General features: G+C 38.4%; 1 protein-coding gene across 1 annotated transcript in view; it reads left to right on the top strand.

Annotated features, from left to right (window-relative positions):
- LOC107627573 overlaps positions 1 to 990 on the top strand; it is a 5,816-nt gene extending 4,826 nt beyond the window's left edge. Inside the window, exon 5 of the mRNA XM_021116981.1 lies at positions 694 to 990. Within this exon, the coding sequence (XP_020972640.1) occupies positions 694 to 990 (297 nt within the window). The remainder of the gene's footprint in view (positions 1 to 693) is intronic.

Below are 12,703 nucleotides of genomic sequence, written 5' to 3' on the forward strand. Positions count from 1 at the left end.
GGTTCTAAATTAATTTTTTGGAATTCTTGAACCACATTGTCTTGTGGTTGTTGATCACTTTATGATTGTTCCATCTTTAATATACAACAAAAAAATAACAAAATTAACTCAGCAAAAAAATTTGACAGAATCATTCAGTAACTCACAACTTAGACATTCCATAAACTACTAAATAAACAACAGTAAAACCAACAAAAATAAGCAATTTACAACTCAGCTAATCAATAACTCAATTTCAAACAACAACAAAATAATTCCAAACAACAGTAACTAATAACTATCTAGTAATCTATTAAAAAATATTTTTTTCTCTTCGTCATGGCATGTACCTATTATTAGATGTCTTAAATATTTAAATAATATTACTTTATATGCTATAATTTTTGAATGATTATTGTTTACATATTGATGAGATTTTTTTTTGTTCTTTATTAAGCTTCTATATCTGCCTTGGTTATGAATGGAATAAAGTAAAACCATTAAACTCAGACATTCAGTAACTCACAACTCACAATCTAGCTAATCAGCAACTCAATTTCAAACAACAGCAAAAATAATTCCAAACAACAGTAAAACCACTAAACTCAGACATTCAGGGACTCACAACTCACAAACCAGCTAATCAATTTCAAATTTCAAATTCTTTGTGGGTGGCTAGGGTTCTTTGTTCTTTCAATTTCAAATTTTCTTCAGTTTCAGAGAGGAGAGGGGTGGGAATATGATTGGGCTTCAGCTTCAATTTCAAAATCCAAGTATTATCAAAATCTAAGGCACAGTGCTTACCAGCGGCGAGGAGGAAGGGGAGTGACAGCGATGACAGAGGAGACGACGATGATAGAAGAGAACGGCAAGGCGATTAGAGACGACGACGGAGTACACCTTCATGCAGGGACGCCAACAGCTCCAAGAAGGCATTCGTGCAACGTCGAGGAAAAGAGGATCGAGGAGAAGCGAGCAACCTTCCACAGGCGACCCCGCCGGCGGCGATAACTCCCGGAAGAGAAAAGTTTAGCGATATAATAATAATAATAATAATAAAAGTTCTGAAAATTGGACTGGATCGACCGGTCAAACCGGTCTAACTGCGAATCGGTAGCTTTGGTAGGTCAGTTTACTAATAGAAATTGCTATTTTAAGAATCGGATAAGAATCGTTGAATCGGCCGAGAACCAGCCAGTCGGATTGGACTGGAATCCGGCTAGTTTATAAGAAACAACGTCGTTTCCTTTGTTGAAAGAAAAAAAGGGATTGCATGCGTTGTCCCTGTAACAGCTCAGACCACCCGCTAGCACGATATTGTCCGCTTTGGCACACAAGGCCTCACAGTTTTGTCTTTGACGATATGGATGATAGCCGAAGCCCCCCACACTCATTGGTCAAAACGCGTTATGCTAGGGAGAGGTATCCACACCCTTATAAGGCATGCTTCGTTCCCCTTCCCAACCGATGTGGGACCTTACAATCCACCCCCCTAAGGGAGCCCAGCGCCCTCGCTGGCAAATCAATCCGGGCTCCGGCTCTGATACCATCTGTAACAGCCCAGACCATCCGCTAGCACGATATTGTCCGCTTTGGCACACAAGGCCTCACGGTTTTGCCTTTGACGATAGGGATGATAGCCGAAGCCCCCCACACTCACTCGTCCAAAATGCATCATGCTAGGGAGAGGTATCCACACCCTTATAAGGCATGCTTCGTTCCCCTCCCCAACCGATGTGAGACCTTACAGTCCCCCTGCCCCTCCAACTCCTTCCTTTAGCAAACTGCCCCTAGCCTGTTCTACCAAAGAAAGCAAACCCTAGCCTCCACAACTCACTATCGTTGTCTGTCAGAGTGAGTGGCTGTTGCTGCCGTCTGTCACACTCAAGAACTTCCATCTTCGTGCTATCGAGCCTCTTGCTGGATCCTCCGCATCATGTGCTCGCGTCTCACCTCTCTTCTCTATGCTCGGCTGCTTGTGCCTCCCTCCACCAGTGAGTGCTCGAGCTGTGCATGTTGGTTGCTGCTCGTCATCCGTGGTTATGTCTGCTCGATTTTGCCTCTTAGTCTCACTCGATTCTCGTCTTAGTCGCACTGCTGGCATCTCATGGTTCGTCTATCTCGTCGCCAGCGGCAAAAGCAACTCGTGGGGTTGTCTCTTGCCTTGTCACCTTCCACGGGGTGGTCGCAGACTCGCCGTCAACCATTGGTGAGTCCCTGCACCATCACTTTCCCTGTTCTCTCTTTTCTAGATTTTCCTTCTCCCTATATTTTTGCATGTTACTGAATTTCTAATCAATAAATTTTCCTTGTTGCTAATCTAAATGTAGCTAATAATTGTGACTGAACTAGGACTTGTTAAATTTGTTGCTGTAACTGGAATTTGTTGCTTTCTAGTCGCAAAATCAGAACAGAGCCACTCTAGTTCCAGGGAGTTTAGACACAGCAGCGGCTGGTCACTACCACTGCATCCTGCTCTCCTGAATTCTTGCTCTATTCTTCGATTTAGGTTCTCATATCACCTTTTCTTTTCTATTTTAGTTAATTTAGGATTAGTTATATGTTGATTCTAGTGTTAATTTGATTTGGTTAGGATTATTTGCTGCTGTTAGTTGAGTTTATGTTAGAATGAAGATTTTCTAAATAGAATTAGTGTTAGTTTATATATAGTTAAATATGCTATTAAGAGCTTCTTGAGTTTGAATTTCAAATTATTTGGATTGATTAACTGATACTTTGCTGAGTCACTGTAAAATGCTGCTGATTTTTTATGTCATTGATGTTGAATTTTGAATTGGTGTTGCAAAGAATGCTCGTTAGTGTTATTTTGTGTTATTTATGCTTTTGCACGCCAAGTGTTTGACAATATGCTTCAAAGAGTTTTAATGAAAGTTTTAGCTCAATCTTTGAAAATCAATGCTTGTTTGTACATGATTATTGTTATTATGCATTGATGATTGAGTATGATATGTTTCTTATTGACCAAAATTTTTTTAAAAGTTGTGAATGATTGAAGTTCCTTTGTCTAATAGTACAAGATTAATGAAATTAGACCTATGTAATCCAATTATGTCAATTTTGTATGCTTATTTAGTTTTGGATAATATTGGAAATGAATTTCAATTATTGAAACTAATCTTGTGGTATTGTTTAAAGGAAATGCATAGTTCATCTCGCTTATCCCTTTATATATGTTAATTGATAGAGTAAATATTCAAATTGGTTTAAGACATGTAGGATACCAAATCAATTACTTCCAAGATTTTTAATATTGAGTTATTTTTTTTAGAACAAAATAATCATCAATTTAAGGACCAACTGGTATTTAAATATAGATTAGACTGAAGGACTGAACTGGCACCATTTTAAATAGAGAGACCAAATTGATGTATAAAATGTTTAGAGTGTAAAGGACTAACTTGATGGTGCTAAAATCTTTGGAGAACTAAATTGAGCTTTAACTTTCATTTTATATATGTTTCATTTCATATCATTTCATATGCAAATCTGCAGCAAATTTTTTCATATTTTGATGATTGATGACACTTTTATGTTGGCATTTCATATTTGAATTTAAGTTTATAGTTTTCATGTATTGAATTTAAGTTTATAGATCTTAAGACTTTGGTTGATGACTTTTCATGTATTGTTTTAAATTTAAAAGATATTTAAAAATTTATATTAGACTATAATTATGTTTTAGAGTGTTTATTTATAATTTTATTATAGAACAAATTTTTTGGTTAGACTACAGTTGGACCGATTGGATTAGTAAACCAGTGAACCAATGACTAGAGCAGTTCGATGACCAGTCCGATTTTCAGAACCTTGATAATAATAGGAGTAATGTAAATCAATATATGTTAAATAGCAATAATGATGATATGAAGCCAACAAGCTATAGCTCAAATGGCATAGTCTCTCCATCCTCACTTAAAGGTCTTGGGTTCCAATCTCACTCTTAACTTTAGAAAAAAAATGATGATAGGAGTGTAAGGGAGGATTCTAGGCTCAATGTGTTATGTCAATTGAATTAAAGGTGAGTAGTATGAGTTTGGGCCAAACAAAAGGAGGTCAAAAGAGGGATGGGCTGGTTGGAACTTCTAAAATCCAAGTTGAAGTAGGACCACGTGATTTTGTGATGGGTCGGGTTCATGCGGTGGCTGAATGTCAAATTGACGTAGTTGCAAACAAATGCAAGAAGGTGTAGAATAAAGTCAACGAAGGTGATGTTGAATGCGCAGGTTCGATGACGAAGCGATCCACTGTGCTAATAAGGGCAGTCCCGATGATGATGGATGTACGAGAATAACAAAGAGGAAGGGCGTAACTCATGGAGTAAGGAGTGACGCTAAAGATCGAGGTGAACGTGCGATGCCATTGAACAGTGTCGATGGTCATGGGTGTGATGTTTTTATGAAAAAAGATAAGATGGAGTCTCGAAGAGCAAGAAAAGAGGAACTAGATGGCACTAGAGTGGAGTCTTCCATAGATATTGACAGTGGTCAAGAATGTTCGGAGAATTTGATGATGAGAGTGGACGTCGGAATGAGAGTGAAGCCGTTGTAAAGGAATGAGTATGAGAATGAAGGTAATGAGGCTATTGAGTATGGAGTGGACCATAAAGTGAATGATGTCCGTGATGATTATGACGGCGAAAGTATGCGGCACCTGAATGTTGTTAGAGACATTGAGGGTGCGGAAGATGAGACAAAAGATTTGGATAACTCTGATTTAGATGTAAACAGTGACACTGGAATATAAAAAAAGCAAACGTCTTGGGAGAACTAGTAGTTGAGTCAGAAATAATCCAATTTGATGAAGAAGAAGATATCATAGCAATTTTACAAGAGCAAAATGAAGCACTAGCACTAAAGAAGAGACATGCAAAGCAAAAGGAGAAAGCAAAGAGGTGCAGGCCAAAAAACCGATTATAGGTGTGGAAAAAGAATTTAAATGATTTTAGTTTGTGGAATGTTAGGGGGTTAAGGGTGTAGGCAGGTTGTCTATGGTGAAAAATTTTAAAATTAAATATAGATTGAATTTGATAGGTTTAATTGAGACTAGAAAAGAGGTGGTGACGAAGTTTGACGTCATAAGGATCTAGGGGAATGATGGGGCAGGTTGGAAATTTGTTGGTTCTGATGGAGCATCTGGAGGTTTATTATTGGTGTGGGATGAAAATATTTTTAGGAGAGATAACTACTATAAAGGAGATAGGTGGTTATGTATTGAGGGGACTTTATTACAGAATAATTTTAAATGCGCTTTTTGTTTTGTATATAGAGCTCATGTAAGATAAACTTGTTGTATTGGAAGAATTGAGCTATATTGCTGGATTAAGTTAAGTGCCATTTTGCTACATGGGAGACTTCAGTGAGATTTTACAAGTGGAGAAAAGGAAAGGAGCTACTAGTTTGTTGGCATCTACTATAGAGTTTAGGAGTTGGGTACAAGATATGGAGTTAGTGGACTTATCGCTCAATAATTTCAAGTTTACATGGTTCAGAGGTCACTCTTGTAGCCGTATTGACAGGGTTATGGTTACTACAAAGTGACTAGAGGAGTTCTCAGAGACTTGATTGATAGGAGGACCTAGGAACTTGTCTTATCACTGTCCTATAGTAGTGGAACTGTCGAAGATACAAGGATGTGTGGAGGTCCAGGATTGTTTAGAAGCCTTGATTCATGGTTTACTCATGGTGGGTTCTTGCAAATGGTGAAAGAACAATGGAGGGGTTTAGAGGGTGTTCAATTTACTGATAAGTTAAAGGCTTTGACGGTTTCACTCAGTAGGTGGCATAAAGAGAAAGTTGGTAATATTGATAAGAAGATAAAGCAGTTTGAGGATGACATAAAAAAGGTTGATGATAAAGTTATGGAGTACATGACGGAACAATGGAAGCAAGAAGAAAGGCGTTAGTGAGATGTTGCAAGAGATGATATATCAGGAAGGAGATACATTAAAAAACAAATGTCGCGATCTTGGCATGCAAAAGTGATGGACAAGAATACTAGATATTTTCATAGCATTGCTTCAGCCAGATGTAGAAATAATAGAATTTTTGCACCGGTAATAAATGAAAGAGTGGTAAGAAATCAGGTAAGGATCAAGATTGCAATTATGAATTTTTACAAGAGCTTGTACCATCAGGAAGTCTCTCCTAGAATTGGTTTTTGTGATGGATTGGTCAGTCGGATCAATGAAGAAGAGTCTATATCTCTGGAGGTTTTGTCGTCAGTTGAAGAAGTGAAGGAGGCAATATGGGATTGCGAGTCAACTAAGGCACTAGACAGTGATAGTTACAATATGAATTTCATCAGTATGTGTTGAGAAGAGATTAGGAGTGAGTTCATTGCAATTGTGATGAGTTTCTTTGAGATAGCTAAGCTGCCAAAGGATTCAAACATTACCTGGGTGGCTTTGGCACCAAAATTTGTTGGAGTAAAGGAGATTAAATACTTGTGGCCGATTAGTATGGTTGGCGGTGTATATAAGGTGATATCTAAAGTGTTGTCTAGGAGGTTGAGAAGGGTAATGCCAAGATTAGTCGAGGAGACACAGAGTGCTTTTGTGAAAGATAAGAAATACATAATGGGGCTTTGATAGATTGTGAAACTGTTCAGTGGCTAAAGTTGAGAAAGAAAGCTTCTGCCATCATTAAGATGGATTTCCAAAAAGTAAGGCCGTCAAAATTGGCTAAACCCATCGGGCCAGCCCGTTTACCCATTTAAATAGGCTGGCTTTGCCTCTAAAATTAAGCCCGTTTAAATTTTGGACTAAACGAGCTGAGCCCGATTAACCCGAAAAAAATGACGGGTTAAACGGGCTAGTCCGCGGGCTAAACAGGTGGCCCGTTTATTTTTTTTACATTTTGTTCAAAAAAAGCAGTACTTTTAGTTTATATTTCTCCCGATCCGATCCGAAAATTAGACCCATCAACTAAAAAAATATTATTATTATTATTAAAAGTTTTTGACCTAAAAGTGATATTTTTTGTCAAAATATTTTTCAAAAAATAAAATTAAATGATAAACGGGCTGGCCCGTTTAACCCATCGGACTGACCATAAATGGTATGGGCTAGATAATTCTGGCCTGTGAATAAAGCGGGCTTAAACGGGCCAGCCCATCTAACCCACGGGCTTAACGGGCCGGGCCTAAATGGGACGAGCTAGCCCGTTTGACAGCCCTACCAAAAAGCATATAACAGAGTTAAGTGGAGCTTTGTAGATATTATTTTTGCTAAGATGAGTTTTGGTCAGAGATGGAGGGAGTAGATTAGGGAATGTGTAGTTACTGCATCAATGTCGGTACTGATAAACAGGTCACCAATGAAGTCCTTTGGGATGCAAAAGGGTTTGAGGCAAGGAGATCCTTTGTCTCCGTTTCTCTTCATTCTTGTTATTGATGTTCTGTACATGATAATAGAAGAGACAATTCGGAATGCGCGCATTTCTCCATTATTGGTAGGAGGGATAATATAAAGTTGTCTCATCTCCAATTTGCGGATGACATTATGTTATTCTGCCCCCTGAAGAGGAAACTGTGCGAAACTATAGGAGGTTCTTCGATGTTTTGAATTGATGTATGGGTTAAGTATCAACTCTGAGAAGTCTAGCTTAATTCCGATTAATTGTAAGCCAGAATGGGAACATCGGATGTGTGGTGTTTTGAGGTGCAAGGCGACAGTACTATATGTGAAGTACCTTGGTATCAATCTAGGGGTGAATCTGTGGCTTGTGAAAACATGGAAACCAGTGATTAATAAGGTTGAAAAGAAGTTTAGTCTATGGAAATATAAGGTTTTAAATAAAGCTAGTAAATTGGTTCTTATAAAATCTGTCATTTGTGACACCCTCACTATCAAAATGTCACTCTTCCGGCTACACCACTCTGATAGCGAGAATATTACGATGACTTCCATATATTTAATATTAAGATATGAGCCTTTAACTCGAAAATGTATCGCTGTTTTGTTGGAAAAACTGGAAATACTTTTAAATTTTTTCCAACATGCAAATATATATCTAAAAAACATCTTATTATACAAGTAACTTATACATATAATATATATACAAATCATACAACTCATATCCCTCTTACAAAATTATAAAAATAAAGGCGAAGAAAATCTATAACATGTGTATACAAATAGAAATAGCATATATAAAAACTTAACAGAAACTCCACGAGCTTCCTCGTCCGTTCTGAAAAGAGAAATCTGTAGGGGGTGAGAACATCGTTCTCACTAGTTCTCAGCAGAAGATTTTTAAAAATTGTTATAAGAGGATACATGTAAACAGCATAATAGATTTTGAAAACAGAGATCTTCGTTTGTTTTATAAATCGTTTCTAAACCATAGCGATTAATAGTACAATAAAAAAAACCAACTTCATATCTTTTCTTATAAAAAGTTCCAATTTCGACAATTCATATAACATTCCAATACATATCAAATGGTCAATCAATCTAAAAACTCAATCACGGCCTCTGACCCAATATATAATTAAATCTCGGCTTCCAACCCAACAAAACCCATCACTATTATCACCAATCCACCACCAAATACTCAAAACAGAAAATCAACCACAAGCATAAACAAATATAAGGCAAACACATTTAAAAATAGTTACAGCAAGTACCACATTTACCAGGTAAACAGAATTCATCATGTAGGCAAATCAAAACACGTAAGCACATCCAAACAAAGCAAAAAAATGCAACATGATGCATGCCTGTCCTATTGGCCGTGAGCTCGCGTGTCGGTTACTTTTCCAGAAGCCGATACATCCGGTAGCTTACTCGGATACCGTCCTCTTGAAAATCGGTAGGCGGTACACCACCATGATCCCTACGTGGTGAGTGGTACACCACCACGATCCCCACCATTACGAGCGGTACACCACCACGATCCTCGCAAGACTTTCAATTGGAAAATGCACACCCATGGGCGGTAAATAACCATGATCCCCACAAACACATTCACAACCCGTGGGCGGTAAACAACCATGATCCCCACATCCATCGCGGTACTAGACAAGCGGTACACCACCACAATTCTTGCCAGGTCAAAATCACATTCAAACCTACAATATATTAAAATTTTGACCCCGAGCAAGTGAGACTAAACCTCAACTCATGCGTACTGCCCAGGTAATTCAAATCTCAAATTTCTTTTTCCTTTAAAACCAAAATCACGTCTTTGTAACATTCTCCAAAACCTTCCAAACAATATTACTTAAAACCAATTCTTCTTTCAAAAGACAAAAGAAAATCATTTATTAGTTAAACACCTCGACAAGGTCTCTAGACTTTAGGGGAGCGACAACCAATCTCATTTTCTTAAATTCATAAAAATCCTTAAAATCATAGCTTCTCAATTTGAATTGATCAAAAATAAAATTTAAACCAAAGCCAAATCATTCAAATCAAAATCAAAATATTTAAACCAAAAGTTACAAACCAATCTCAAAAGCAAAACATTTAAACCAAAACCAATTTCAGTTTTATTCTTAAATTTAAATCATTCCCAAAGGCTCGAAGATCGTGTAAGACCCAGTACTTTTGAAAAGGGGCTATTATTAGCTAATTTCAAATTCAGTATTTCTGTAGCTTTAATTTCAGAAATTTCTTTATTAAAGAAAATTAGAGCAAGTTTTGATTAATTGAATTTGAAATAAATTAGGATTTATTGTCCAATTTTATAATTATTGGATTACTTCCTATATTTGCATTATAAAGTTGATAGTTATGAAATAATACAAATTTTATATATGATTCGGATTAAATAATTAGTATTTTAAATATTAATACTGCTGTTTTGGAAAAATAGAGAAATCAAGTATATTATTTCTAATTATTTGATTTGGACATTTTATTAAAAATAATTTGTAAAATTGATGAGCAAATAGTATTTTCTATATACAATTAGTGTTGAATTTAATTTGGGTTTCAATTATTATATCATTCCCAATTTTGTGTGAAATTACCAAATTACCCGACTCGGTTCTCTTTCAACCCCACTCAGCCCCCCAAAACCCAGCCGCAACACACAGCAGCAATAGCTGCAAAAAGAAAGGAACGAAGAAAGAAAAGGGCTAGGAGGAAATGGGGAAACGCAGAGGGAAGCAGGGGAGGAAGAGAGGCACGGGCTAGCACCGGCGGGCCCGACTGAAAGTAGCAGAATCAAAGAGGGAAAGGGAGATTGAGCTGCAGCGAGAGCGGGAGGAGGGAGCTCATCGCTGCCATCGCGCCGCGCCGCCGCAGCAGTCCATGCTGCCAGGGTCACCGTCGCACCACCATGTTGCCACCGATTTGCCGCCGTCGAAGTTTCCTGCGTCGCCACTGGTCATGCAGAAGAGGGTTTGAGGGGAAGCAGCTGTCGCGCGCGAGCCAGAGGAGCTCATCCTCGCCGATCTGTTGCTGTCGGGGTCACCGCGCTGTCGTCCTTGCCAGCTCTGAACGAGAAGCACGATGGAGCTCCGTTTCTGCTTCCCTGGCCCGCCGGGAGTGAGCGACGCTTGGAGAGAGGCGCGCGCGCGAGGGAGCTCGACCACGAGGAGAAGGGCGTCGTGCCTGCCACAAGCTCGTCCTCGCCAATCTGCCGTCGTTGGGGTCGCGCACAGAGGACGCGCGAGAAGGAGTCGTCGTGGACACCACCGCCTCCGTCGGAACAACCGTCGCCACTGCCACTATCTGAGCTCGCCGTTGCTGGTGATGGCAAGCTGAACTGCAGTCAGAAGATGGTTCAGACCACCGCAGGTGTTGCTACTGAAGAAGGGAGCTGCGCCTCTGTTTCTGACCACTAGGAGTGGTTCTGTTACTTCCGAGACCACCGTCGGAGCTTTTGGCTGCTTTTGCTGTCGCCAGAAAATTCTATCGTAAGGACTTTAAGTTGGTTCTCCTTTCCGTTGAGTTTATGGGAACCTCATTGTCACTGCATATGGTTCAGGTCACCGCTGCTGCTTGAGGTAGCTGTCGGGCTGTCGCCAAACCGGTTTGAAGACCGTCGCTGTTTCGGTTCAACCGTTCCTTCGGTTCGGTAAGCGTTTCGATTTGAAAGCCCTTTCGTTACTGTTCTGTAATCTCACATTGAGGTTTACGGCATTAATTGCTATAATATTAAGTTTCGGTTATTATATGTTGCGATTAGTGATGCTATGGTTATTGCGAAAGTGGCTGGGAGCTGAGGTTTTGGTTGCCGTCAGTTCGGTTGAGGCGGAAAGGACTTGATGAGGCATTTGGGTTATGGAATTGCGTTTTGAGGTAGGGGCGCTTTTCGAAAACTATATTTTGTATATTGGAATTATTACATATGGGTACTGATGTGAGGATGTGTATTTGGTGATTGTATCAGTCCTATGTATTGTTTGGTTGTTTTGTATGAATATGGGTATTTGTTGGACTCGACTGTTATGTGGCTTTGTGAAGAATACTTTTGAAATTGATTCTTTTAAAGCTTTGAGATCGAGTTGAATCCGTTGGAAATTAATTTGAATTGAATGGATTTTCTTGAGAATGTGTAAAATAGAATACTCTCTTGATTTCAGCCTGGCTGGCTTTAAATGATCTGGTTTTTTATAAACAATTGTGGCTGAACCGTCTCTTTGAAATTTTAGACATGAGTTTATTCGGCTGATAAAGATTTGATTCTTGAAAAGGTTTCCTTGAAATATGGAATTGAGATGACTGTTGAATTTGGCTTGCCTTGAATTGATTTTGGATTTTGGGCTGTTGAAAAGGATTTTTGGAACGGTTTAGTTGGGACCCGAACCGGGTGGCAAAGTCCAAGTTTTAGGGGAGGTGCTGCCGAAATTTCTATAAAATCCTAGTCTATTGAAATGTTGTTTGGAAAATGATGAGTTAAAGGCTTCTACAATTTTATTTGAATTATCAAGAAAATGATGATTCATGCTTTCGAAATGAATTATTAAAGAGGAAATTGTGATTTAGTCTTGCTTCTTAAGAAAGGCATTGTATCTCTTTCAGGAAAAATTTATTTAGATGAAACTTGTGTTTTAAAGCTGTTTGAATGCGAAAAGGGTTTATGCCTTTGAATTTGATTTGGGGTTTCAATTAAAGAAGTTTTAATGATTTTGAAAGGACCTAAATGTCTATTAACAAGTTTCATTTTGAAATGTTTTGAGAAAGGTTTTAAGTACTCTTTGAATTCTAAATTCTTGCAAGACTAAGGCAATTTTGAACAGTTGAAACGCTTTAGAATTTATCATGGGAGTTGAAGTTGGTTTTTCCTAAGTAAAGGAAACGGCTTTGAAGGAAGTAAATGATTACGTGACTCGGTTTGGCTTAGATCCTATTTTCTTACTCAAATCAGAAAGCCAATGTTTTAATGATTTTAAATGAATTTGGCGAAATGAGTTATGTTATTCTCCCCTAAAGACTTGGGACTCTGCCGAGAAACTTTTGTTATAAAATCCCATTGTTGGATGGGTGATTTTGAATATCTCAAAGAGATTTTTAACTTGCCATGATTATGGAAGTTTTGGAAAGAGGGTGCCGAGAGTGGCATTGTTTTTAAAAGGAGAATTTACCTTGAGTAAAAGTGGCTTATGAGCCTGAGATGATTTGAGAAATGAGATCTTTAAAGCCAAGGCTGAAAAGAGTTGAAATTTGATTTCAAAGTGAAATGACTTGAGAAACGTGATTTATGGCCTAAAAGCCAGTTTTATGAATTTGATGATTTTGAATGGTGGAAGTGCT

This window comes from Arachis ipaensis, chromosome B02 (assembly GCF_000816755.2).
Source record: "Arachis ipaensis cultivar K30076 chromosome B02, Araip1.1, whole genome shotgun sequence".
Lineage (NCBI taxonomy): Eukaryota > Viridiplantae > Streptophyta > Magnoliopsida > Fabales > Fabaceae > Arachis > Arachis ipaensis.